At 67.0% G+C, this 27,826-nt stretch overlaps 1 protein-coding gene across 1 annotated transcript; it reads right to left on the bottom strand.

The window, feature by feature from the left end:
- Positions 1-11,440: 11,440 nt before the first annotated feature.
- IHH (Indian hedgehog signaling molecule) lies at positions 11,441-27,057 on the bottom strand. The gene is made up of 3 exons (XM_038422016.2): positions 26,755-27,057; positions 16,847-17,108; positions 11,441-12,619 (listed from the first exon to the last, which is right to left on the bottom strand). The coding sequence occupies exons 1-3, from the start codon at positions 27,055-27,057 to the stop codon at positions 11,958-11,960; spliced, it is 1,227 nt and encodes a 408-aa protein (XP_038277944.1). The 3' UTR covers positions 11,441-11,957.
- Positions 27,058-27,826: the final 769 nt, after the last annotated feature.

Here is a 27,826-nt window from a genome sequence, read left to right as displayed (position 1 = left end):
TTCAGGAAACCTGCTGCGGGAGAGAAGCCCTGTGGCATCACCAGGCCATGGGGAATCAGCAGGTGGAACTCACGACATTTCCAGCTTATGAAGGAGCCTTGGGCACAATCCCTGAAGGACAGCAGCATGGGGGGGCAGGAGGCGCGACGGGTGGGCTCTCTGCGCATGTGCTCGTCCCTGGCTGCCGTGGGCCCAGCTATGCGGGTTGCACTGCACCACTCCCACTGCCCGTGGAAATCTTGCGGGCTTCTGGAGACGTCATATCTCCACGATTGGCGCCAAAGTCTCACCAGCCTGGCGATCAAATCCTGAGCGTTAGTGGCACCGAGAGCCCAGTCGGATTCGCCAGGACAGCCTCCTGCCCCAGCCCTGCAATAGCCAGTGACGTCCCAAAAAGTCCCTCAGCAGCGCTGGGAGTCAGGCCGGGATTTGAGCTGGGTCAAGCTGCACCTGTCCTGAGTCCTGAAAGCAGATGCTGTCGGCTGGTCTCAGACACGTGGCCCAGCAGGGCCTGAGACTGGCACTGGGACACGCCTGCCAGCTGCTTCAGGCCCTGCGACCTCTGTTGTGCCAGAAATGTGAATCTTTCCCACAATCTAAACCTTCTGCGGCTGCGTGATTCTCAGAGAGTCCAGCCAAGGTGCTGTTAGTGGCCTGCTGCGTTCCACCCCAGAGCTGGCTGCACTTCCGCAGCATTGAACGTGCATTGGGCAGGCTGCCGGACGACAGGTGGATTCTAGCCAAACAGAAAACGCAGTCATTGATCAGCATTATTATTTTATTTTTTGACAATGTATAAATTCACCCCCCATCCGGCAAACAAACTCCCCCCCCCGGTGTTACAAGAACCCAGCCCATCTCTCCGTACTCGCTTCCCGTAGTCCTTCAACTGCCTGGTTATCTAAGGCCTGGCCCCACCTTTCCCTGGTGGCAGGGTGACTCCCGGGGGGTTAGTGACGAATTAGAAATAATTTAATTTACCTCTCTTGTCAGAAGCGTTGATGAGCTGAAAGGCCCTGTCAAGCCGCGAATCCATCTTCCTCCAGCCTTACATCAAATTTCATTCACTAATTAGAAACTCTTGCCCCCCGTGCGTCCGATTTTCCCCCTCCCCCCACCGGCACCATTATGAAAATAAATCGTTCCATTAGCTGCATTGTTGTGGCTTCTGGGTCCCTGACGCCTTGAATTATTAGAGCAGGAGGGAGGGCGTTTGATTAAGATGAATGATTTACTAAGGAAAAGGGCTCTGATTAGATTTTATCTCCCCCCACAACTCTGCAGTCCATCGGCCACCCCTCCCCAAGTTGTCTGTGGGAAGGTCACCATGCAATTGCTGAGTGTTCGTTTCGCAAAGGGCTCAGGGACTCGCCCTGATCCCGTGGGCCCAGTCTCAGGACAGGGTCCCCTGGCGCTCGGGTCACATCCTGTTTGCAAGTGAAAGGGGTCCTATGGTAATTGGATTAGTTATCATGTGGCCCACTGGTCCTTGTATGTTCTGCATCTCGCAAACGACTGGTCCATATAAGAAGGTAACAGCCTATTACTGTTATCAGCTAGTGGAGTCACTCCATTAGCTGCAGGCGTAGGGTCGTGGGCGTCCAGCACTGAAACTCTGGGGTTTAGTCCCCAGTGAGCCCCCCCGCCCCCCCGGGACGGCGTTACAATAGTCCAGCAGCCTGGTTCAGCCTGATGCTGAGCTGGGGAGGAGCAGGCCAGGGGCTGCCCCAGTGACTCTCCGGGAGCCCCAGGGCACTGCAGGGACCCCTCGGGCCTCGCCCATGAGGAGGTCCCAGCGGGCCTAGCTCCGAGTGGCTTGCAGGCTGCATGGTCGGACCTGGGTGAGACGTGGCCCCGCGGCCACACCAGGCCACGTGCAGGCTCCCATGAACGGGCCATGGGAGAGGAGGCGGGAACACAAAGGGAAGGACCGGCAGGTGGCAGCCCCGTTTGCCATGTACCTTGGGGCCGTGCCGTGGGTGGGATCTCGGAGGGGCTGCGCTGGGCCAGTGCTGGGACGGCAGGGCTGGCAGACACCACCTGGGGAGAGGCTGTGAGTGGGGTACGGATGAAACAGCCCTGGCCTCAGCTCTCTCCAGCCACAGGGGACGCCCCAAGAACTGGGTGCTGGGTGGGAGCTCACGTGCCAGGAGCAGGGGCTGGGGGGAGCAGCTCCCTGTGTGAACAGCCTGGTGGGCCCGGGTGGCTGATAGGCGAGTGGGGCCTGCTGGTGAGTCCTGGGGGAGCGAGGCAGCATGCCTGGCCCTCCTTCATAGCAGGGAGGGGTGGCTTTGCAGGGGGGCTGTCTCTCCCTTTGGCTCCCTGTGATGCGACAGGCGTCAGGAATAGCTCGGCGGAGCAGATGGGCCCGACTCCGGGAAAGGCTGGCTCCGTCTCTGCCCATGCTCGCGACACGTGATACAGAAGCGGGAGTGCAAAGCCCACACTCTGTCCCCTTTGCGCCTGCCCTGCCCCGGCACGCCGACACGCGAGGGAACTGGCTCCGGTGGGGTGGAGGCTGCAGAGGGAGCCGCGGTGACTGGGAAAGAAACCACGGTGATGTGAGGGCTGGTCTCACAAGCAGTGCAATTCACATTTTGCCCGCCAAAATCCTTGGCCTGCATGTTGGACTTACTTCCATTCCTGTTCTAAATGGCTGCGCAGGGCTGACAAGAGCTGCTGTGCTCTGCCCCAGAAGTGGCTGCATCCCAGGAGCGGGAGGGAGAGATTCCTGGGCCTAGCACTTTGGGACAGAGGGACTCTACCCAGGATTGCTGGGGTTCAGGGCTGAGGTCAGGGGGACACGGTTTGCCCACACACGCCTGCCCATGCTGCAGGGAGCGCCCTGCACAGCTGATCCTGCCAGGCCTGTGCCAGCTGCAGCCTCTGAACCAGCATGAAGCTCCTTCCTGGGAGGGGAACTGGGTTCTCGCCAGGGGGATGAGCTGCCCCCAGGGCATCCACTTTGCGAGGCATCTCTGGGAGCCTGGACAGGCCCCACCCTGCCCAGGCCCCAGGAGGGCAAAGCCCAAAACAAACATTAGTCACAGCCCAGCGACAAGCACAGAAATGGAGCAGCACCAGCCTGTCGGGGGGGGGGGTGGACCCAAGGGAGGCCATAAGCCAGTTGCATGGGGGGGAACAGGGGGTAAAATTCCTGACGGGGCTGGAGTTGGGTCCAGCTACTTTACAGCATCCGGGCTTGGAAGGTTAACACTGAACAGTGAGATTGGCCTGTCAGCCGCGCGTGTGCGTGCATACATGAGTGTGTGTGCGCACATGCAGCACTGCCCTCTCCAGGAGGAAATCAGGGCTACTCAGCTGTACATCAGAGCCCCTATACGGCTGATGGCAAATGGTGATTCTCCTTTCACTCCAGCCTGAACCGGAGCTGGAGGAGAGAGGCATGAGCATGTGGGGGCAGGGGCTGAGCCGCCTGGGCACCACAAGCCTCCTGCAAAGGGCTTCAGGGCAGGTCTAACCACCAACACCCCCTGGCTCTGCTCAAGCTGCAGGAGGCACCCGGCGCAGGCTGGGCTAGGGGCAGGAGGGGGCATGACTGGAGGCGGGCGTGAGTTGCCTCCAGCCTCTGCCCAGCAAGGCTCGAGTCACCTCCCCTCTGGCCCCGCACAGGGACGAATCTGGGTCCCCATGTCCCGGGGCTGGAGAGGACAGATACAGCCTGGTCCCCCAGAGCCTGGCCCAGCCAGGCGGTCCTGGGGTGGGATGTGAGCGGGGGCGTGTGCAAGTGCTGGCACTAGTGTATTACAGTAATGGCCCCATGCCAGCTTCCCTCGGCCCATCGATCGCTCCTGTCCCGGGGACTCCCATGAGACCCCATTAGCTCAATTGGAAAGCGTGGCTTGCGGGCCAAGGGCCTGGGCCGGGCCTGAGCTGGGGCGGGAAGGACCGTGAGACTCCAGCTCCAGCTGCTCAGCCATGTGGGGCAATGGAGTATTGGATCCAAAGTGTGGGAGGGAGTCCTGTGCACTGGGGGGCCGCCCCCTTTCCTGCCGCCGGAGGGCCAGCCTGAGTGGCCCAGCTAGGGAGGGCACCGGCCCAGCCCTGCAAATCGGGAGGCAGACCTGGGGGCAGGGCAGAAACAGAGTGAGTTTGGGGCTTTCACATTGATACCCGTAGCAAATCTCTGGCTCTGGGCTGGGCTAGCAGGGGCTGCGGGTCGGGAGTGAGGGGCACCGGCAGGGTTGGGGGGGAGCCCAGGGCTGGGCTAGCAGGGGCTGCGGGTCGGGAGTGAGGGGCACTGGCAGAGCTGGGGCGGAGCCCAGGGCTGGGCTAGCAGGGGCTGCGGGTTGGGAGTAAGGGGCACCGGCAGAGCTGGGGGGGGAGCCCAGGGCTGGGCTAGGAGGGGCTGCGGGTCGGGAGTGAGGGGCACCGGCAGAGCTGGGGGGAGCCCAGGACTGAGCTAGCAGGGGGCTGCAGGTCGGGAGTGAGGGGCACCGGCAGAGCTGGGGGGGAACACAGGGCTGGGCTAGCAGGGGGCTGCGGGTCGGGAGTGGGGGACACCAGCAGAGCCAGGGGAGCCCAGGACCAAATCAACAGCTCTCCCAGACCGATCCCTGGGTGAGATTTATGCCCCAGGCCAGCTGCCTGCTGCACAGCAGAGCCCCCCGGAGCTCCCGTTCCCCTGCACTCAGGAGCTCTGGCAAGTCCAAGAATGTCCCCCGCCCCCATAGCGCAACGCAGGTCCTGCCCGGGCCGCCCCCAGGGCCCAGAGCACTTGAAGAAGTAATTAGGCTAATGAAAGTGTCAGTGTGTGGCTGGCATCTGGGATCCCCCAGTGCCCTCCCCCCGGCGCCCGCCCCAGCAGCACCCGCCTAAAGAGTACAATAGGGCGTCGGTGGCAGGGGGGCAGGGGGGCGGCTGTTGGGGGCTGACAGACTCTTCAGGCATCTGTTAGCTTGTTAACCACAATAAGCAGAGCTGCCCTTTGTGCTGCCTTAACTGCACCTCCCTCCCCTGCCCACGGCCTCCCACCCACTCCCAGACCCCCCACAGAGCACCTGCACCCCCACAGGGTCTCTCTGCCCCCCATGCCCATGGGGTGCCCCCTTGCCCTGACACACATAGCCCCCCTTCTCCGCAACCCCTCTCAGCCCTAATACACAGGGGTGGCCCCGGCGGCGAGCGGCTTCTCATATGACCCGTCTCCCTCCCCAGCATCAGGCTGGAGGTAATGGGGTCGCTGGCTGCTGGGGCTGGTTCTCAGCTCAGTTTGGGGCAGGAGCCCAGCGCCTGGCTCCAGAAGGCGCCATCCCGGCTGGGGCTGGCTCCCATCGCTGAGCTGATCAACTCCAAGTTGCTGGAAGGACTGGGCACGGCTCACCCCCATGGCCTGCGCCCAGTTCGCCATCCCCCCTCGCCCTGCCTGCTGGCTGGGCCCTGCGGTGGCCGTGTTGGCAGCGTCAGGGGGCTCCATGTCTGGGGGGGCACTTTCCCCCAGAGTTTCTGGCAGTTTGTACCAAACCATTTCCCTTCCCCACTGAGTTTAGCCCTTCCTGGCTGGGGGCAGATGAGTGGGAGGGGGAGGTTCATGGTGCTCCAACCTGTGGCTGGGGGGCTCAGGGATCCATGTGTGTTCCTTGGAATCCTGTATCCAGCTGGGATCCCTGGGTCTGGGTTGGCTCCCTGGGTTACCAGCTCAGGGCAGATCCTCTTGGGTTACCAGATCAAGCTGGAGAGTCCGTGGGTCACTGCTGGATTGGGACAGGGTCCCTGGGTTACCAGGTCAGGGCTGGTTCCCTGGGTTACTGGATCAGGGCAGATCCCCCTGGGTTACCGGACTGGGCGGGTTCCCTGCATCACCGGATCAGGGCGGGTTCTCTGGGTCTCCGGATCGGGCGGTTCTCTGGGTCTCCGGATCGGGCGGTTCCCTGGGTCTCCAGGACACTGGGTCAGGGAGGCAGAGTCCCTGTCCCCAGCGCAGAGAAGCGCAAGGCCAGTAAAGGGGAAAATCCTACGAGCCCGTTAAACCCCAAGCGTGTGAGTGACAAGGACACTGCCTTTGCCTCCAGCCCTGTCCCCCCTGGGCGTCCGGGGTGGGGACGGTGGCCTGGGGCTGGAGGGGAGGGGTGGGGAGGAGGGGCTCAGACAGAGCCATTGAGGTGGGAGGACAGAGGGGGCGGGGGTCCCCTTGTTAACATCTCCGGGCCATGTCATCTTTTCACACGGGGAACAGAGGCCAGCGGGTCCCTCAGGCGGGGGGAGACACCCCCCTGCACAGGAGCCAATGGGGAGGGCTGGCAGCTGCCCCAGATGGGAGCAGGGAAGGCGCAGGGCCCCACCCTCCAGCTGCCCCTTCCCCCCGCGCCATTCACATGGTAACGAGGAGAAATTGATGGAGAGTCTCCATTGTGGCCTGTCTCTGGCAGGCCCTGGCCCAGCCACCCGCCACCCACAGCCAGCCCCATCCATCACCGCCCAGCCCTGCGTGAGCTGGGCCAGGGCCAGGGCCAGGGCCAGGGCCAGGACGGAGCAGGAGGGTCCCGCCCCCCATCCCTCCCCCCAGGGCACTTTCCAGGGTGCCCAGCTCCCCTGCCCACACTGTTCTTAGTGTGACAGAGACCAGCCTGAGTGCCCGGGCACTGCCCCCAGCCTGCCCCGGTTCCCCCACCACTGCCCTGGCATGGCCCCTTGGGGGGCGGACGCTGCGCCCCGTTCGCTCCTTGGGCTCACAGCAGGGACCCCAAGGAACCAACAGGGGCCAGCTGCCATGGAGCCAAGAACAGGCCTGGCCTTGCCTGGCATAGGAATGGCTGTCGGTGCCGCCCCCATGGGGTCCAAATGGGGAGCTGAGGGGAAAGGCCCCAGATTCCATTTGCTGAGCCAGCCAGTCCCTGCCAGATGGGAGCCAGCGCACCCCCCCCGTGCCCCATTCCCTGCTCCCCCGAGCCAGCCAGTCCCTGCACCGTGTCCCATTCCTCGCCCCCCTGGGCCAGCCAGTCCCGGCCCTGGGGCCAGATGGGAGCCAGCGCGCCCCCCCGTGCCCCATTCCCCACCCCTCTAAGCCAGCCAGTCCCAGCCCTGGGGCCAGATGGGAGCCAGCGCGCCCCCCCGTGCCCCATTCCCCGCTCCCCCGAGCCAGCCAGTCCATGCCCCGTGCCCCATTCCCCACCCCCCTGAGCCAGCCAGTCCCAGCCCTGGGGCCAGATGGGAGCCAGCGCCGCCCCCCCCGTGCCCCATTCCCCGCTCCCCCGAGCCAGCCAGTCCATGCCCCGTGCCCCATTCCCCACCCCCCTGGGCCAGCCAGTCCCGGCCCTGGGGCCAGATGGGAGCCAGCGCCGCCCCCCCCGTGCCCCATTCCCTGCTCCCCCGAGCCAGCCAGTCCATGCCCCATTCCCCAGCCCCCTGAGCCAGCCAGTCCCGGCCCTGGGGCCAGATGGGAGCCAGCGCCACCCACCCGTGCCCCATTCCCCGCTCCCCCGAGCCAGCCAGTCCATGCCCCGTGCCCCATTCCCCACCCCCCTGAGCCAGCCAGTCCCTGCCCTGGGGCCAGATGGGAGCCAGCGCCGCCCCCCCGTGCCCCATTCCCCGCTCCCCCGAGCCAGCCAGTCCATGCCCCGTGCCCCATTCCCCGCCCCCCTGAGCCAGCCAGTCCCTGCCCTGGGGCCAGATGGGAGCCAGCGCCGCCCCCCCGTGCCCCATTCCCCGCTCCCCCGAGCCAGCCAGTCCATGCCCCGTGCCCCATTCCCCAGCCCCCTGAGCCAGCCAGTCCCTGCCCTGGGGCCAGATGGGAGCCAGCGCCGCCCCCCCGTGCCCCATTCCCCGCTCCCCCGAGCCAGCCAGTCCATGCCCCGTGCCCCATTCCCCACCCCCCTGAGCCAGCCAGTCCCGGCCCTGGGGCCAGATGGGAGCCAGCGCCGCCCCCCCGTGCCCCATTCCCCGCTCCCCCGAGCCAGCCAGTCCATGCCCCGTGCCCCATTCCCCGCTCCCCCGAGCCAGCCAGTCCATGCCCCGTGCCCCATTCCCCAGCCCCCTGAGCCAGCCAGTCCCTGCCCTGGGGCCAGATGGGAGCCAGCGCCGCCCCCCCGTGCCCCATTCCCCGCTCCCCCGAGCCAGCCAGTCCATGCCCCGTGCCCCATTCCCCACCCCCCTGAGCCAGCCAGTCCCGGCCCTGGGGCCAGATGGGAGCCAGCGCCACCCCCCCGTGCCCCATTCCCCGCTCCCCCGAGCCAGCCAGTCCATGCCCCGTGCCCCATTCCCCACCCCCCTGAGCCAGCCAGTCCCAGCCCTGGGGCCAGATGGGAGCCAGCGCGCCCCCCCCGTGCCCCATTCCCCGCTCCCCCGAGCCAGCCAGTCCATGCCCCGTGCCCCATTCCCCACCCCCCTGAGCCAGCCAGTCCCGGCCCTGGGGCCAGATGGGAGCCAGCGCGCCCCCCCGTGCCCCATTCCCCGCTCCCCCGAGCCAGCCAGTCCCTGCCCTGGGGCAGTTGGGTGCGGCGCCCCCTAGAGGGGACAGGCCCCATCTCCTGCTCTGCGCTGGCCGGGCACCGGGGCTGGCTGTGATTTAGGAAGCGGGCCCTGGCGCGATGGAGCCCCCCTGCCAGCTGGCCGCAGCGGAGCCAGGAGGTGGGGAGGCTGCGGGAGGAGGCGGGCCCTGAACTCCCAAAGGGCAGAGCCAACCCTCCCCTCTTAATCAGAGCCAGTCCCCCCTCCCTGTCCAGCCTGCGGGGGGAGAAGGGACAATTGAAACCTCACTCCATAAAGCTCCTCTCACGGCCTGACCCCGGGGACCCTGAGGACCAATTTGTCCTGCTCTGTAATAAGAACCTAATTAAATTAGCCGCCAGCCCAGCGGCCTCGGCATTAGCCCCCCTCTCCCACGTCGGCCTGGGCGCCGGCTCGCTCTGCGCTGGGCTGGGGCTGTGCGGGGTCCCTGGGGGCCCGGAGCCTGGCCCCAGGGCTGGAGTCTGCATGCTGGCACTGGGGGGGCTGCTGGTGCCAGGCAGAGCAAGGGGGAGGCGGGGGGCCCTGAGCAAGGAGACTGAGGGGTTTGGCAGGGCTGAAGGCAGCACGGGGGTCGGTGACGTGGTGGGAGTCAAAGCAGGGCCTGGATTTGGAGTGGGGGGGACACGGACTTGCCTGTCAGGTTGGATGGAAAGGGCTGGATCCAAACGGGGTGGAGAAGAAATGGCCAGACTGGCTGGGGGAGGCGGCTGGGGGCTTGGGGACGGGGAGGGGGAGGGAGCCCTGGGCCCTGAGACACAAGTTGGGGGGTCGGGGAAGCCAGAGGGAGCCTGAGAGGCAAGTTGGGGGCTCAGGGGGAGCCGGAGGGGCCCCAGGCCCTGAGAGGCAAGTTGGGGACACGGGGAGCCAGAGGGGGCCCCGGACCCTGAGGGGCGAGTTGGGGACTCAAGGGGAGCCGGAGGGGGCTCCGAGCCCTGAGAGGCAGCTGGGGGTTCAGGGGGTGTTGGATGGGGCCTGAGAGATGAGTTGGGAGCTCAGGGGGAGCGAGGGGGGGCCCTGGGCCCGGAGAGGCGGCCGGGGGATGGGGCCGGACCAGTTTGGCCAAGGGCTGTGACCTCCAGGCAGGGCTTCGGGCCAGCCCCTGACAGCCCATGGGGACCCCACTCCTCTCCCGCCCCCAGGGTGACTCCCGGGCTGGGGGTGGCATCAGGGAGGCCTGGCCCTGCTTCCTGGACGGGCCGTGTTGGGGTGACTGGAGGGCCCCCCAGGCTGGACACCATCCAAAGTCCTTGCCCCTGCGCCCACCACACCCGGCGGAGCCCGACCTCGCTCCTGGCCCTGCTGTGGGCGCCTGGCTGGGCAGCACCAGCCTGGTCCCCCTGGCCCGGCGCTGGACGCCGGGTTCCCCAGGCAGGGTCTCCCCACAGCCCTGTCCCTCCCCGCCCTGGGGCAGCCCGTGGGGGGCAGAGCCGCAGCCAAAGCCCCCCGCCCCTGGCAGAAGAGGCCCCCGGCCTGGTGCCCAGCTTCCCGGCCCCTGGCGCATTTGCTATAGGGCAGCGCCCCCTGCTGGCCCTGCAGCAGCACTGCCGGGGCGGCTTTATATGGGCTCTCAGGGCACAGCGGGGGCCAGGCCAGGAGCGGGGTGGGAGACTCCCGGGCAAGTGAGTCAAGGCTGCCCCCGGTGCCCCGGCCCCTATGCCAGCAGGGGAGCCAGCTGCCAGAGCCCTGGGCCCTCCACCTCCTGCCACCCGTGGGCATGACTGGCCCCCTAGCTTTTCTCCTGCGTGGCCCGTTCCCAGGGACGTGACCCCCAGCCCCCCACCCCGGGATTTCCATGGAGCGTTTTCAAGAGTGTCGTGTGCTGGTGGGGGGGCGCTGTGCTCCGCTCCAGAGCTGGCCGCATTTCCCGCTATGTCCTGCGTGGCCAGGGAGGCTCCTGGCCGGGGTCGGGGCAGGGCACGGCGGCTTGCGGGCCTTTGCCCTGAGCTTGGCTCGAAAGCACAGAGACGCGTGGAGCATCCGTGAGTCCATCGGTTTATTGGCCTTGTCCCCGACCGGGAAATCACCCTCCAGTGAAGAGACATGCGGGTTGCGGCCCGCTCCGGCCAACGGGCGCCAGCCACGCCGGCTTTACAATAATCTTTAAATAATTTCTGCTTTAACCCCCCACACCCCACCCCCGGAGCCTCTGCCACAGGGACACCAGCTCCGTTACAGTGAGCAGAGAAATAAATAACGGGGGCTGATGCGGCAGGAGGGGGACACGGCCCACGGCCGAGCCACAGACACTGAGCCACTGACTAGAGCTGGGGGGGTCCCTGTGGCTGGTGCTGCCAGCGGTGGGGAGTTTCCTGTCACGAGGGGAGCAGCCATGACTTACCCTGGGGGGGAGTCTGGTAGCCAGTTCAAAGCCCGGGGGGGCACCTGGTTTTGTGGGCGTGAATGGCACAGATGGGGTGGGGGCAGGGGGAGGTGGGTGATTTCAGAGCCCGTGCCAGCACTGGTGCTATTTTTAGTAATATTGGGGGAGGGGGCTCTCCACCCCATAACCCCCCCGCCACACACACACACACACATGCTCACATCTGCCTAAGAGGCACCTCCCCGGCTCTGCAGCCCAGCCCAGCCCACAATCTCGCCCTCCACCGGTGCACCGTGCCCAGGAACCCCACCCCCGGGGCCCAAGCCCCCGGTGCTCTCCCCCGCTCACACTCACCCCAGGGCCCCCCGGCCTGGCTGGGCAGCCTCTTGTCCTCAGAAGCCGTGCAGCTGGCCCATCCCTGAGGGCACCGGCTCGTTCTCAGCAGCGACTTTGCTTCCACCTGGCGCACGGGGCTGCCCTGCCGGGAGGGGGTGTCTGCCCAGCCCAGCCCCTGGGGCGCAGGTGGCTGGGCGGCCTGGCTGGCACAGAGCCACTCTGGCACTCAGATCTCTCCTCTGCCACCCTCCCGCCCTGCTGCAGGCTACAGCCAGCGATGGCGGCGTCGGGGAGGGATGGGCACCCCAATACGCCGCGCCCTGCCCCCCACCGGCCCCTGTGCTGGGCACATCCACACCCCCCCCCGCCATTGCCCCCAGCATGGGGGCGGCTCCCGCCTGGCCCCTCCCCCTTCACCACCTTCCCTGGAACTCGCATCACACACAAAAATAGCAGCATGTAGATTCATCTGGGGGCCCCCCCCAGCAGCCCCTGTCCCGGGGCCCTGGGCTGGTTGGCAGAGCCCAGGCTGGCAGGGAGCCGGGGCAGCCCTGGCGCCAGCGCAGAGGAGGGAGACTGGCATCTGGGCCCCACAGGTCCAGGCCTCCCGGAGCAGCTGGGGACATGAGACGGGTCCCCCAGCCCCCGGCAGGTGGCTCCACAGGGGTCTGTCAGTGGTGGTGCCCAGCCACGCTGGCACACGGGATCCGGGCCCAGGGGAGGACGTGCCCCAGCCTCCCTGCCCACTCTGGCTGGGCCCTGCGCGGGCTCAGCCGGCCCCACTTTTAGGGCAGGCGGCATTCAGAGCGTGGATGGCTCCTCTCCCCGGCAGCCCTCAGCTCTCGAACTGGGCCGTCCCCAGCGGGTGGAAGCTCTCTGGGGCCAGCAGCAGCCGGCCCAGGTGGTACAGCAGCCCCGAGTACCAGTGCACGCCCTCCGGCTGCGTCCTGTGCCCGCCCGCCAGGCTGTGGTACAGCCGGAGCGGCCAGAACGCCAGCTGCGCCAGCCGCTGCTCCTGCACCAAGGCGAAGCAGGAGGCCACCACGTCGTCCACCACCAGGGTCCCGTGACGGGTGAGGGGGGCGTAGGCCCCGAAGTCTGTCTGGGTAGAGACATCCACCACCCTGGCCGGCCGCAGGCTCATCCCCACCTCTGCCACCAGCACGTAGTGGCCGGGCCGCACGTGGCTGGCAAAGGCGGCTTGGAAGCGGGCAGCGGGCGCCGTGGAGTTCTCGGCCACGAACAGCAAGTGGGCAGGGGTCAGAGCCAGTCGACGGGGTGGCTCCTGGGTCTCGATCACATGGAAGGTGGTGGGCGCCAACGCCGCCTTGTCCAGGAAGGCCAGGAAGTCGCTGTAGGTGGCTCGGCCCTGCTCGTCCATAGCCAGCACCCGCTGCCCCGGGCGCAGCGCCCACAGCGGGGTCCTCGCCCCACTCTCCAGCGTCGCCAGGGCCCGGGCAGGGAAGCAGCCACCCGTCTTCGCTGCCGCCGAATGCTCTAGAGGGAACGAGAGAGGACAGGGCGGTTACCCTGCAGGTCCCTGACCCGGCGGGCAATGCAGCCACCTCTGGGGTGGGGCGTAGGGTCTGTTTATACAGGGACACACACACACCCCAGTGCTGAGATGTGGCTGCCTCTGGGGTGGGACCTGCCTCAACCCAACAGCCAGAGCCAGAGTGCAACTCCCCCAATTTACCCCCACGCTTCCTGTAATTCTGCACTGCCCCCCACGCGCCCCAGGACCCTTCACCCCTCCACACACCAGCTCAAAAACACCCAATAACCCACCCACCGCCCCCAGCTCACAATCCCATCCTGCCCCCACAACCCTCCATTTGTATCCCATCCCCCACCCCCATCTGCAGCCGCATCCACCCCAGCTGGGGTGTCCCAGGCACCCCGAGGAGCACTGAGCGTGGGGTGGGGGTGGGGCTGGGGCTGTAACCGAGCCCCCAATCTGTAGGGCTCTGTTGCTAGTGGGTGTGTGGGGGGGGTCAGCAGGTCTCCCACTGGCCCTGTAGGGCCTGTCACCCATCTGCCCTCACAGCCAGAAAGCTGCTCCCAGCCTGGCCAGCCCGGCTTGGGGGCCGGAGCCAGACCTGCTGCACTGGGCTGCCAGCTGGGGGTGGGACCGTCTGCAGCTCCTGCCAGCTGGATCCCGGGCAGGCGAGGGGGGTGTTACCGGGCTGGGCTGGGCTGGCGCCCCCAGCACCAGTCCCCGGGTGAGTTTGCCCCAGTCTGTGCCCACAAGCCTGGCCGGCCCACGGGTGCTGGGGGGGGTTAGTCACCAAACCCCTGGAGGGGGCAGGAAGCCTGGAGCAGGAGGGTTTGGGGGGGGAACATCCCTGGGAGCTGGCCTAGCCTCTGTGCAGCACCTGCCAAAGTGGGGGGCTGGAGCACTGACAAGCTGGCCACCCCCCCCCCATGCTGAGCTCCAGGGGGTTGGGCGCCCAGGGTGGTGGGCAGGTGGGCACTGGGGGGTCCAAGGGCTGGATGTACAGGGCTTCCTCTCACCCCTGTTCCCTTCCCACCACCTGCCCCTCACCTGCTCCCACCCCTCAGCGCCTCCAACCTTCTTCTCTCTTCCTTTTCACCCACACCTCCGCCGCTCCTCCTGTCCCCCTGCACAGCCCCTCCCCTGCTCCTCCTGCCCCCCTGCCCCACACAGCCCCACTCAAACTCCCGCCCCCATGTGATGCCCTCATCCAGATATGGCCTCCTGCCCCCCACTCCCCTGCCACCTGCAGCCCCCCCCTCCAGCTCCCTTCCCAGGCAGGCTCCCCCTGGCACTCTCCCCGGCCAGCAAAGGGAGAATGGGAGCCATGGGGGGGGCTAACCCCAGTTGCTGGGGCCTCACCCTGGGCTGGAGGCTGATTGAGAAAAGCATCAAACTCCAAAGCAAATCCTTTTATTTCCCACAGTTGCAGATTCAGCCCCCGAAGGTGCCCCTGGGAGCCCCCCCAATCCTGCCCGGGCCCCACAGCACCAGCACCAGCCCCATGGGGGGCTCAGAGCCTGGCCACAGGCAGAGAGCAACGCTCCCTGGCCTGGCTCAGTGCTAGCGGGGGAGAGGGGGGGAACCAGTGGGGAGAATTTAAAACAAATGTGGGGAGAAAGCCCAGGCAGGGGGATGGACCTGGCCAGGGACCGTCCCTGGGGGCAGGGCCCCAAACCTGGGCACATTAACACTGGCCCAGGCCAAGCTCTGGCACCACCTGCCGACCCTGATCCTGCCTGATAGAGATACTCCCCCAGCCCATTGGGATGGGCACAAAAGAGCCAGGTGGGGGGGGCACAGAGGAGCAGGGGTCACTGGGGCAGACATGGAGGGCAGGCATTCGGGGCGGGGCAGAGGGGAGATGATGGGGGGTATTCGGGGCAGGCAGGGGGAATGAACAGGTGTGGGGATGGCGGGGGTGGGCACGATACACAGAAGGGTCCCCGTGGCCACGGTATAAAAATAAAATGGGTTTATTCCCCGGCATGGGGCAGGCCAGCTGCCCCCGATGTGCGGAGCTGAGGATGGGGAGCAGCCTCCTCGCAGCCCGCGCCCGGTCCCAGCCACGCACCACGTGCTCCCAGTGGCGTGGCAGACACGGGGGGGGGTCCCCAAAGATGGTGGCAGGAGGCCTGGAGCCCGGGGCGCAGCAGCCGCACGCTGGAGCTCCCTGGCCAGGGCCACTTGGTGCCCAGGTGCCAGCTCCCTCCATTGTCCGGGGGCCCTGCCCCGTTCTGTCCTCTCTCCAGCACGGCTCGCTCCTGGTCCCGGTCGCGCCCATCCTGGCCTGGGCCGGGGCAGCTGGTCAGGCTGTGTCCGAGCAGGTGAGGCTGATGGATCCAGGCCAAGGCATCAGGACGGGCCCCGCGCGGGGGGAGCCGGGGCCTAGCAAACGCTTCCTGCCCAGCGGCCAGAGCCCCGAGGCTGGGCGTGCCCAGGGCGCCTCCCATCACGCTACTGGGCAAAGCACAGCGAGAAGAGGCCATGGTCAACGCCCGCCCGCTCGGCCCGAACCCGCCTCCTCTCGTGGGGCACGTCCCGGGGGTGCTGCGGGATGGGAATTATCCGGGGGTCTCGCTGCCCCCTGCTGGGAGGAATCGGAACTGCGCACCATGCACCACAGACCCCTCGCTGCCCGCAGGGCTGCCTCTCCCTGGGCGCCGATGGCAGGGCCTGGGGAGCAGGCGCCAGGCCCTGGCCCTGCCGCCCGGGCGGGTCCTGTGGCCAGGCAGCTGCGCCGTGCCCAGGCCCTCAGGGCTCAGGGACAGGCTCCCGGCGAGGATTCGACAGGAGAATCTGCTCCTGCCCAGAATTCACCCCGAGTCACGCCGGAGTGAGGGTCCCCCCAGCCCAGCCCCAGTGGCGGGGAGCCCCAGCAGCCCTCACACAGCAGGGGCAGGGATCCCACGAGAGCAGGGAGCTGGGCGCAGGGACCCAGCAGGGCCCCCCAGTCCTGTGCGCTCATGTCTGGGTGGGACGGGCGCTCGCACCCCAAGCCAACAACAACAGGCAAAGCAGGTGATGAAGCCTCAATCCCAAACACAGCCTGACCCCTCACTCCCGACCCGGAGCCCCTGCTAGCCCAGCCCCAGGCTCCCCCCAGCCTTGCTAGTGCCCCTCACTCCTGACCTGCTGCCCCTGCTAGCCCAGCCCTGGGGTCCCCCTGAGCAACATTGCCAAGCTGGGATGTTTCAAGATGCTGTGTCTGAGCTCTACCCCGAGCTGTTCGTTCTCACCCCAGAGCAACCAGCCCCTGCCTCCCATCTCCCCACGGCCATGGAGCTGCTGTCTTCCCTGCACAGGATGGGGAGGGGGAGCAGGAGAGTCGGGATGGGGGAGACTCAAAGATGGGGGGCAGGTGAGGTGCCATGTGGCTCTGATGTTTGGGCAGAGGAAGTGGGGGCAGGGACGTGAGCAGAGCCTGAGGTGGAATGTGTGGGGGAGATGGCGCTGGATGGGGGGGTTCAGGAGGGGATGGGATGGTGGCGAGGGGGGCTAAGGGGGGTTGGAGCCTAGGGCAAGGGTACGCTGGGTAGGACAGCATGGTGGGGGAGCGGGTGCAGGGCAGGCAGAGTGATGGAACAGCTGGGCGGAGTTTGGTGGGGGCAGGGCAGGTGGGACAGCTGGGGGGAGTTTAGTGGGTGAAGGGTGGGTGGGACAGCTGGGGGTGTGGGGGCAGGGCGGGTGGCACAGCTGGGGCATGGGGGCAAGGCAAGTGGGACAGCTGGGGGGAGTTTGGTGGGAGCAGGGCGGGTGGGACAGCTGAGGCGTGGGGGCAGGGCGGGCAGGACAGCTGGGTGGAGTTTGGTGGGGGCAGGGCGGGTGGGACAGCTGAAGGGTGTGGGGCAAGGTGGGTGGGACAGCTGGGGGCATGGGGGCAGGGTGGGCGGGACAGCTGGGTGGAGTTTGGTGGGGGCAGGGCAGGCGGGACAGCTGGGGGCGTGGGGGCAGGGCGAGCAGGACAGCTGGGCGGAGTTTGGTGGGGGCAGGGCGGGTGGGACAGCTGAGGGCATGGGGCAGGGCAGGCGGGAGGCTATGGGATGGAGTGGGCGAGGGCAGGGTGGGTGGGTGCCCTTGGCGCTGGGGGCACTGGAGTGGGGGTGGGTGAGGGAGGGGACCAGGGGCTGCGGGGTAGTGGGGCCGGGCTGGTCCAGCCAAGCAGTTGCCCCCAGCTCCCGGGTCCCACGGCCACCCGCGCGAGCAGTGCCCGGCCCAGCCCGCCCCACCTGACTTGACGGAGCAGTGGATGTGGGCCTTGGACTCGTAGTAGACCCAGTCGAAGCCGGCCTCCACGGCCAGGCGCGCCAGCAGCCCGTACTTGTTGCGGTCCCGGTCGGAGGTGGTGATGTCCACGGCTCGGCCCTCGTAGTGCAGCGACTCCTCCGAGTGGTGCCCGTCCTCGTCCCAGCCCTCGGTCACCCGCAGCTTCACCCCCGGCCACTGGTTCATCACCGAGATGGCCAGGGAGTTCAGGCGGTCCTTGCAGCGCTGCGGGCAGGGGGCAGAATTAGTGCAGAGCCGGGGGGGACAGCACAGAGCGGGGAGTGGGGCAGGACAAAGCAGGGGGCAGGATGGCAGGAGAGGCAGGACAAAGTGGGGGGCAGGACAGAGGGGGAGGGGCAGGACAGAGCAGGGAGCAGGACAGAATGGAGGGGGCAGGACAAAGCAGGGGGGCAAGACGGAGGGGGGGGCAGAACAGAGTGGGGGGTTAGGGTTTATCAGCCTGTTACCCTGCACCCCCAGGACATTGCTGGGAGCCAAACAGGCTGTACATGGGGCAGCCGGACCCAACCGCCGGGGGGTTCCCCCTCCCTCTGCCCCATACTGGAAAGCCAGTCGTCTGCTGCCCCCTGCTGCGTGTGGGGATCCCCCATGTTCCACACAGAGTGCACCAAGCTGCCCCCTTGCGCCCTGTAAGTCCAGCCCCTCCCCATCCCATCACAGCCCCCACTCTGCAGCCGGCAGCCACGCCGCTCCCCAGAGCCAGCAAGCAGCCTCCCTAGGCCGTTCTCGTCACCCTCCCGAGACCCCTGTGGCTGGGCCATGCCCCGAGGGAGACGGGTGAGCAGTGCCACACACAGCGACTGGACGCGGGTCTTTCCTGGGGAGACCCAGGGAATTCAGACCCCCGTGAGGTGTGTGAACCATTTACACCCCCCCCAGAATACACGGGACTGTTTCACCTGCCGCCATCAGCCCCATCCCCCCAACTTCTTCGGGGCTCCCTGAAGTGCCTCACGTTAACCGAACTCACCTGGCGTAGCCGCACACACCTGTCCCCCTTCCCAGCTCACTGCTGCCTCGAGCAACCCACCCGTGGCCGCGAGTAGCCTTTGGCCCCAATACAAACTGACCCTTTAAGCCCCTGCTTTGCTGTCTGGCTCCTGGCCAGATTCAGAGCCGTGCCGGTACTTTGCCTCTCCTGCCATGACGCCTTCGCGTCTTTCGTCGCCTCCAACGCTGCAGAGACGGAGACGCCTTCCCCGCCCCTCCCCGTCACCCCCACACATGGGCTGGGCCGGTGCCAACACACCGCCCGGAGCTGCTAAAGGGCCAGCCTCTGGGCAAGACCTGCACTGCCCCGGGGTGCCACGTCCACACCATACCCCTGACAATCGCTTCCCCATCCACGGGGGGCGAGGCTGGCAGACCCCTTCCCCGACCGGCAGGGCCAGGGCCCACACGGGGAGCGACAGCGTCGGCAGGAGCTGGTCGCTGAGCCCTGCAGTCACTTCCCCCTCACACCTGCCCCGCGAGGGCCCTGGCACAGTCTGGGCAGCCCTCTTCTGGGCCTGGCATGAGGGGCCCAGCTGGTGCCCATGGGTTTGGTGAGGTGGGCACTGACCCATGGGGCACTGGGCTGAGACTCGCAGACCCTCACCCCGGCCTCCAGGCAGCTGGCAGCGCTGTTGGGTCACTGATAGCCTGGGGGGTTAGAACCAAACCCCACAGCCCCCTCCCAGCCCCCATGGGGGCGGTTCTCACTTTCACTGCCCCAGTGCTGGGGGAGGGGGAGGCTGGAGACACTCTCCAGCTGCTCCCCCAGTAGCCAGGGTGGATTTGCTCCTCCCCAGACCAGGTGCCCTGCAGAGCCGGGGGAGGGCGCCCCCAGGAGGACCGTGATGGGGCTGCACGGATGGCTAAGATCTGAGGGAGTCTCCTGGTCGGATCAGAGCCCCCAGCAAAAAACCATCCCAAACATGGGCACCGCAGACCCCAGGGACAGCCCTTCCCCACCCTCTGCCCCAGGACAGCCCCTCCTCCAGCCCCCGAGCCCCAGGGAAACGCGGCCCCAGGGCAGCCCCCAACCCAACCTGTGGGGGGGGAGGAACATGCTCCTGCTGGTTCTACAGCCTGAGGGTGTGACTTTGGTTCCAGCCCATAGCCCCGTGTCCGAGCCCTCTGTATCCCCCTCCCCCACTGCCGCCCCTCCCCCAGGCACCCGGAGCCCCGGGCTCCCACCCTGAACAGGGATCAGCGCAAGGAAGGTTTTGGAGACAGATGCACCCCCAGAACCCAGGTTGAGAACTGGGAGGGCTGGGGCTCAGTCCAACTGGGTGACATGGGGGGGGGGGGCTTGGTCTGTCATCCCTGAACCGCTGGCGCCAATATCAGTGGCACAAGAAACCCCCAACTCGCCAGACCTGAGGCAGCCCTAAGGGCCAGGGAGATGCGGGGGGGCAGGGAGATCAAAGAAACTGACACACATTAGCACGGCGCAGCTCTCAGCCCAGAAATCTCTGCTTGGTGACCACAACCAAACCTGGCCCACACCACCATCCTCCCCCCAGCTCTGCCGGTGCCCCTCACTCCCAACCCACAGCCCCTGCTAGCCCGGCCCTGGGCTCCCCCCAGCTCTGCCGGTGCCCCTCACTCCCAACCCACAGCCCCTGCTAGCCCAGCCCTGGGCACCCCCGTCCGCAGCTCTGCCAGTGCCCCTGACCCACAGCCCCTGCTAACCCAGCCCTGGGCACCCCCATCCGCAGCTCTGCTGGTGCCCCTCACTCCTGAGCCACAGCCCCCTGCTAGCCCAGCCCTGGGCTGCCCCACAGGAAGATGGAGGGTGAAGAATAGCCATGTGATGATAATTGTGAGACATTCTAAGCCAGCCCCCAGGACCGCAGCTGAGGCTTCTACTCTCACATCAGTTGTGAGCTCAGGAAGATCCGAACCCAGCTCATGGGTCCCCAGTGGGGAAAGGCTGGACAGGGCATCACCGCCGGCTCCAGCTGGTGCCTCAGGTTGGGCATTCAGAGCCTGGCACTGAGTTCTCTCCCCGGGGCTCTCCCAGGCACCCCCTGCCCCTCCCAAACCAGGAGGCCCCACCCTACGGCTGCTCTGGCCATGACTCCTCCCTTGGTCTGGGAAGGGCCCAGGAAAGGCAGAAGGGAGTTTGCTGGAGGGGCAGATGGGGTCAGTGCCGTGATGGGAGGTATGGGCAGGGGGCTCCCCAGCCACAGGTCTAGGGTGGGTCACAGGCAAAGTCTGCAATGTGAGGAGGGGCCACAGTGCTAGGGGGCCCTTCCTGATGCAGTGGGCCTGGGGGGGGGCTGGGATGCAGAGGGAGGGGGTGGGGGAAGGGGGCCTTTTCCCCAGAGAGGTTCCTCTCTGCCCTCCCCCCACCCCCCTGCTGCGGGCTCCCCAACCGCCGGGTACAGTCTCAGTGTCTGGGCCAGCCAGAGATAAGACAGGGAAGGAATTTGACAAAGACCATTCATGGGGGGCCGGGGGAGTTGTCCCCATGACCACCTCCCCTTTGCTGCTCAGGCACATGGCACCACGGCATGGGTGCCACCAGACTGACTGGGAGCGGGGCCACTGCGTCCCCCTCAGCCCCCTGGCTATGCAGCCCAGCCAGCCCCAGAGACACCCCTCTTGGCCAGGTGCAGAGGCTGGCACGGGGCCCCCTCAGTTCTGCAGCCAGGCAGGGATGGGCCTGGCCCCCCTGGCACTGGTTTGACTCCAGCTCACAGCACCCGTCAGGAGGGGGAGGCTGTTCTGCCTCGTGGGCCCACAGCAGCCCTGCTCCCCACTCCCCGCCGCCCAAGCTGCACCAGACATCTTCCCAGGAAGGGGGCGCTCATGCGGTGGCTCCCATAAACCCCAACATCAGGCAGGGCTGCCCCCCTGGGCCCAGGGCATCACGTGCTGTAACTGCGCTCTCTCCGACCCGACCCCTTCCCTAGGCAGACAACATCTGGCCAGGATGCCCCTCCCCAGCCTCATCCCATCACCCCTGGTCATGCCACATGACCCCCCCCCAGCGTGCAGCCCCATAGCCCCAGCTCAGTCTGCACATGGCCCCCAGCCCAGCTGTTCCTTTCCTCCCTCCCGCCCCATCCTTGGAGCGGCTCCTCTGGGATGAACAGACAGAAACACATCCACAGGATAGACGAGAGGAAAAGGGGGGAACAATTGCAGCAGGACCCTGAGCTCAGGGGGTCCCCTAACTGCGCAATGGGAGTGGGTGGGGCCCAGCAAAGCTGGAGTAACTGGAGCCCATATGGGCCTGCCAAGCCTGCACACACAGCATGTTCACCTCTTCCCGGCGGATTAGAGCTGCCCCCACCATGCCCAGGCCCCCTGTGCTTACAGATCCCCTGCAAGCTCCTGGCCTGTTCCCTGCCCCTCTCTCAGCCCTTCCTCCCAGTGCAAATCTGGCCATCAGGTTATTTCCCCCTTCTCCTGGCTGCATAGGACCCTCACTCCGAGGAGCTGAGTCACGGGCCAGGACTCCCCGTGCTAGGTGCTGCATGGGCAGAAAGATCCTTGCTGATTGCTGGGTCCCCCATGGGATTCTCAGCTCCTCACAGTTTAGCATCACCTGGAATCCTCCCCAGCCCCCTGGCCCAGCCCCAGGTGCTCCCCCTGCATTGCACTTCCCCATCCGTGGGGCACACTGTCCCAGGCCACAGGGACATGGCTGCACAGGGCAGGCTTCAGGGGAAGGGGGCTCAGACCCCAGCTGCTTTCGCTTCGGCCACTGGCCAGGGAGCAAACCTGTCCCACCCCAGCCCAGGGCTGCTCCCGGCCACCCAGGCCCTGTGTGTGGGCACATGCCAGGGAGGGGGCATGCAGGGGGCAGCTGGGAAGATCCCTGTGGCTGGAGCGAAGGGCTGCTCTGCCATTCCCAGCTGTGGCCAGCAGGTGTCACTGCAGTGCCAGAGAGGCCCCAGAGCCGAGGGCCTGGGGACGGGGCCGGATCGCAGCCAGGCGCCCCCCTTAAGGGCACGGGATGCTCCCCGGCACCGGGCTGCCTCGAGCTCAGAAAGCAGGGCATGGCCAGGGCAGCGCAGCTCAGGTACACCCCATCGTGGGGAGGGGGCAAAGGTACCCAAAGGGCGGAGGAGACAGAAATCCTTCCATGCCCGGATGCCCTGTACCAGGGGGCACCCTGCAGCCTGGCCAGCGTCCACATGGCTACATGTAGTCTGGGATCTGCCTTGGCCTGTTGCCCAGTCTTCAGTGGGAGCAGAGCTGGCTGCCCCCCCCCAGCCCAGGCCACCGCCATGGCAACAGGTGGCAGCCACCTACTCAGATCATGACGGGGAGAGAGAGGGAGAGATCCCAGAGACTGGCACACAGAGCTGGCCACAGAGACAGGCTCAGGACTGAAGCAGGGCTGCCAGGTGCTTCCATCACTGCCTGGGGTGGTGATGGCTGGGAAGGGCACAGCAAGAACCCACTCAGTGCCGTGAGCAGCCACCCGAGGAAACCACTGGGAGGGGAGTCACAGTGCCCAGTTGGCCTGTGGAACTCTCTGCCACAAGAGGGAGCCGGCGAGGGCAATGTCATGACTGTGCAGCGTGTGAGTAGCTCTGCATGCTAAGGACATGAGCGACAGGATGGATCCAGTCTCACGCTGCAGGATGTTCTGCCCTCCCATTCTGCACAGCCAGCCAGGGACATTACAGGTGGGGGGAGGGTAACGCTGTCCCCTGAGCCATTGGCTGTGGGCCACTGCTGGAGACAGGCTGCTGGCCTAAGCAGGTGCCCTGGGCTCTCAGAGGGGCTGGTGCCCTTCACACAGCAGTTGGTTTCAGGCAGGAGTGTCATCCAACGCCCTGTCTCGGGTTTGCAGCCCCTGCAGTTCCAGACCTCGGAGAGCTGGAGGGGGAGGCCAGAGGGAGAGCACGGCTCGGAGATGCCTGGAGAGACCCCGGCCCAAATGGCAGGTAAGCAGGCTCACTCACTATGAAGGACCAGCTCTCCCAGGGCGAAGAACCAGAACCAGCCAGTCAGCACTGACCCGTGGTCGTGCCCAGCTGCTCAGGGCTCCCAGCTGAGTTCTGAGTGGGCCGGGCGCCTGTGCCAAGCTTGATGGCCCCAGCAGACGCCGAGGGCTGAACGGGGCCTTGGAGGGGGAGTCCCCTCCCCTAGGGTGATCCTGCTCACAGGGCGTTTGGCACCAGGCTCATATGCTGTACCCGCTTGGCACCTTCAGCTCCCAACGGAGTCACTCACAATCAAGGCCAGGCAGGACCCACTCCCAGTGGGAGCCCTGAGTGGCAGGGCCAGGCTGAGCCCCCCACACCACACACACATGGAGAGCAGCCAGCAGCCCCACCCTGGATGGGGACCAAGGCCCTGCCATGCCCGTGTTGGGGGGGAGTGTCAGTGGCATTTCCTCAGCAGGGCAGCCTGCCCAGGGACTGCCAGCCCCACGATGCAGGATGGGGGGTGAGGAGCCCCCCGGGAGGGGGCAGCACACTGAGTCTGCAGGCCAGTGGGGCTGGGCAATGAGGCTGGCCCATAGGGCACCATGGGGGGGGGGGGCACCTGATAAATTCCTCTGCCCAGCGAGGGTGGAGAGGGGCTGGCTCCGTGGGAGGGGAAGGTGGGGCCTTCTCTCAGCGCCTGCCGGCAGGCCCAGCACAGAGCAAACAGACGCAGATTCTTGAGGCAGATGAACCGATAAGGGGAGGCGGGGAGCAGCCCTCCCCCCCCCCAGCATCTCCCAGCACCACACAGACCCTTGGACTTGGGGAAAACAGGTTCTGAGGTGAGTCAACAGCAGTAAAAGCCAGTGAGGCGAGGGAGAGGGGTTGCATAGGAGTGGGTCCTGTCCCCTCCCAGCCGTCCCGGCAGCGTGGAGCCTGCACCTCAAGCCGCCTGGGGCCCTAAGGGCATCTCTCCCTTCGCCCTCCCCCGCAGGGGGCACTGGGAAGGCTGCTGCCCTGAGGGTGCTGGGAGTCCTGGTGCGATTGGCTGGCAGCCCCCTGCTCCCCCAGCCAGGTGTCCCTACATTTTGGCCTCTGGGCTCCCTGCAGGGCCAGACCAGCGGGCGCCCAGCCCCCAGGGCAGCAGGGCACTTTCAGATGTAACGTCTGGGCTGTGGGGTGCCGAGAGGCTCTGGTCAAGGCCCCATTGGGCTGGCCACTCCACACACACGGCGAGAAGAGTGACACCCTGGGATTACTTGGGACCGGTTCTGCCCTGCCTGATGCAGCGAGAGACAGAAATAGGGCTCACAGTTGGGACATGGGGCCTGTCCCCTCTAGGGGACGCCGGCTGTGATCAAGCTCCAGAGCAGAAGACTGGCTGGCTCGGGGGGAGGAGGGAAGGGGGTGGAATGGGGCACTGGACCTTTCCCCTCTAGGGGGCGCTGGCTCCGATCTGGCCCCAGGGCAGGGACTGGCTGGCTCAGGGGGACAGGGAATGGGACACGGGGCCTGTCCCCCCTAGGGGGTGCCGGCTCTGATCCAGCAACTGGCATTAATGACCCATGTGACAATCATTACTAGCTGTGAAGTGCTTTGGGCTCCCAGCCCACATCCCAGCTGGCACTAACTGCCCCTGGCTGGCAGACTCAGCGGAGGTCCAAGCAGGTCAGGCAGGAGCAGCTTGGAGGGCAGGGGTCTGTCCCGCGCGGCACCTATCCAGTCTCCAGTGATGTCAGACTGCCGGACACTCACTTCCTGGAGTTCTCCTGTCCTCACACACACCAAGGCCGGAGTCTACCGAACCTCTGGCTTCACAGCCTCCTGTGCTCAGCCCAGGGCAGACTAGTCATTCCCCCGCCAGCCAGGAACCCACGGGCCCATCGCGGCCCGCGCCTGCCTCCAGCCCTGGGACCCAGAGTCTCTGCTGGGAAATTCACCTGGGCTGTAAATCAGCGCAGAGGGCTGGGACCAAGCTCCTTATCTGCATTCCTGAAAGCCGCAGGCATTCTCCTTGCCCACACCGAAACACAGGGTAACCTTCGTCCCGGAGCCACCCTCCCCTGTCCCAGGCCGCCTCTGCTGGCTTCCAGGTGGAATTTACGACAGGCCATTGTCCCCTATGTTAGACACGGCCACGCCTGGCTAGGGTCAGAAACTTCCAAACACTCACCCCGGACATCAACCAACCCCCCACCAGCAACCGCCCAGCTCCCAGAGGCAGGGGAAACTGAGGCACGGAGTGGGATAGGGCTTGGCCAACGCTGCGCAGCGAGCTGCCTGCTCTGAGTGAAGGCTGTACCTGCTTGGCGACTCTCATTAACCCCCCACAGTGAAGAGCGCAAGGTTCTGCTTTGCCGCCCTGGGCAATGCCGGCCGGTCACGCGGGCGGAGCCCTGAAAGGCCACTGCCCCCACCTCTGCTGCCATCCCAGGTCCTCAGCCCCTGGACAGAGGCTGGGGGGGGGGGCGCAGTGCTCAGTGTCATGCCCATGGCAGTCACACCTGAGCCCTCCCCTCCTCACCCCATTCTAAAGCCCTGATTGAAGGGGCCTGCCTCGCCGCAGAGCTGGGCACCCACATGTGCCCAGAGCCTTCGTGGGAAGCTGCCAGCGACCAGCTCCTGCTCTGCTCCCCGTGGGTCCAAGTCACTCATGCCAACAAGCGGCTCCTACAGCCCTGTGGAGCCCACGCATCCACCTGCTCCACTCAGTCCCCAGCGGGCAGCGCCAGCAGGGACCCAGCTGTGGTCTCAGACCCTAGCCGAGGGGACAGAGGACCTGACCACTGAGCAGTCAAGGATCAATCTGTGCTGTGGGCCCTGACAAAGGTCACGCCAGCCATCCCCCTTTCCTGGTCCCTCTACAGCCCGAGAAGGCTCTCTACATTGCTTTGGCACAGCACCACAACCCCCAGCAGCTCTGCCTCCCCAGCACTGGGGCCCAGGCAGACTCCACTGACCCCCAGCACTGGGTCCTAGACACTGACCCCTGCCCCCCGCTGCAGCACTGGGTCCCAGACACCCTCCACTGCCCCCCCCCCCGCAGCACTGGGTCCAAGACACCCTCCACTGCCCGTCCCACAGCACTGGGTCCCACGGCTCTGGAGATTTCAGACACTGAACACTACCCCCAGCCAGTGCCAAGGGACTGCCCAGCTGGGGGCCTCCCGGGGCAGGCAGGGGGGGTGCCACTGCCCACCCGCTCCCTCTCCCTCCAGCGCTCTGGTCCTCCGCAGCATCCGCCCCGACTCCCTCCAGGGACGGGAACTTCCTAGAGGGCTGGGGCAGCAGCTTGCGCCCGGGAAGCCCCTCGTGACCCCGAGCATCTTGTGGCTGCCGGGGGCCGGCTGTGAACTCGCCACCTCCTGCGCCTCGCACTGGGGCTGACGGGCGCGGGGCCCGCCGCCGGACACCCAGAGCGCACGCTGCCCGGCAGGTGAATGGGAGAGCCGCGCCGCGCGCCCTGATCCCCGCAGCTCCTCTCCGCCTCCAGAGCCTGGGCCCCCCTGCAGCGCTGCCGCCCCGCGCCGCCGGTCACTCCACGGGGAAGGTCCCCGGGCTCGTTGGAAGGAGGGCAGCGGAGGGCAAACAAACGAAGCCGGACCTGAGAGAACAGAGGAGACCCCCGCCGCGCACCAGAGATCCGGCTGGAGAGGGGCCCCGCGGGAGGGCAGGTGCCGGCAGCAGAGGGTCACCGCAGCGGGCAGCTATCCGGGGAGGAAGCATCTGCTCGGGCCATTGCTCTAGCCCGCACGGCGGGGCACTTCCAGGCCTCCCTCCCTCCCAGCACCTGAGCCGGGGCTCCCGGACAGGATGTGGAATGTCCCCCGGAGCCCGGCATGGCTGGAGCAGGGATCAGGGCAGGACCCGCGGGGGCGGGGGGGAAGAGAACAGGGCTGCCCCGGAGAGGAAGGACTGCAGAGCGCAGAGGGCTCAGGAGCCTGGCATGGCCCGGGGAGGGGCTGGGCCCGTACCTGGGTCATGAGGCGGTCGGCTCCCGTGTTCTCTTCGTCCTTGAAGATGATGTCGGGGTTGTAGTTGGGGGTCAGCTCCTTAAAGCGCTCCGAGTTCCGGGCGATCTTGCCCTCGTACCTGCCGCTGGCGCCCAGAGTTTTCTCGGGCACGTTGGGGCTGAACTGCTTGTAAGCCAGCGGGATGAGTTTCCTGGGGGGCCGCCGGCGGCTGCCCACCACCCGGCCCGGCCCGCACCCCCGCACCGCCGGGGCCAGCAGCAGCGCGCACCCGCTCAGGAGCATCAGGAGCCGGGCCAGCTTCATGGCAGGGAAGTCCGGGGACAGCGGGGACGCTGGGCAGCTCCGCCGGGGAGGGGAGGCCGGCGACAGGGGGGTCCTCAGCCCGGGAGCCCCTCAGGCTCGGCCGGGGCGCTCGCCGTGCCCCAGGGGGGTCGCCATCCAGTGCGTAAAGGTGGCCGTGTGCCGGGCAGGTGCTGCCGTGCGCCCCGCTGCTGCTGCCCGGCGCCTGGGGCTGGCCGCCTGCTCTGAGCTCTCCTGCCCGGCCGCCTCCAATAAATAGCGAAGGGCCGTTTGTTTTGGCAGCGGGGCGGCTGCTGCGGGGCCGGGGCCCGGCTGCCCGGAGTCCCCGCGGTTTGCGCCCTGGTGGTCAGGGCGGCGGTGGCTGCAGGGGCTGGAGCTGGAGCCGGAGCCGCTGCTGCCTTCACTCCCAGGGCACGAGTGAGAGGGGAAATTGAAGAGATCCGGGATCGGGAACCGCCAGGACCGCACCCTGCCCATGTCCCAGCCTCCCAGCTCCCTCCCTCCGCCTCCCCGCGGAACCTGCCATGGGCCGCCGGCAGCCTCCTCCCCCTGCCAAGAGCGCCACTGGTCGGAGCCCACCCCACCGGCCGGGGAGGGTCCCGCTCCACCTGTCCCTGAGGGCGAGCCCCGGTAGGCAGCTGCCCCCACCCCGCCAACGAGAGCGAGGCCAGAGGGCTCCCTCCACCCCGGGAACCAGCCCTGCTCTGGGGGCCCCGGCTCCCAGGCCACCCGGGCGACTTCGACAGGTGTCAACAAAACACACGTGGAGGGG

Source organism: Dermochelys coriacea, chromosome 11 (assembly GCF_009764565.3).
Source record: "Dermochelys coriacea isolate rDerCor1 chromosome 11, rDerCor1.pri.v4, whole genome shotgun sequence".
Classification (NCBI taxonomy): Eukaryota; Metazoa; Chordata; order Testudines; family Dermochelyidae; genus Dermochelys; species Dermochelys coriacea.
The sequence above is the reverse complement of the archived record's forward strand: the minus strand, read 5'-3'. Positions and strand labels throughout refer to the sequence as shown.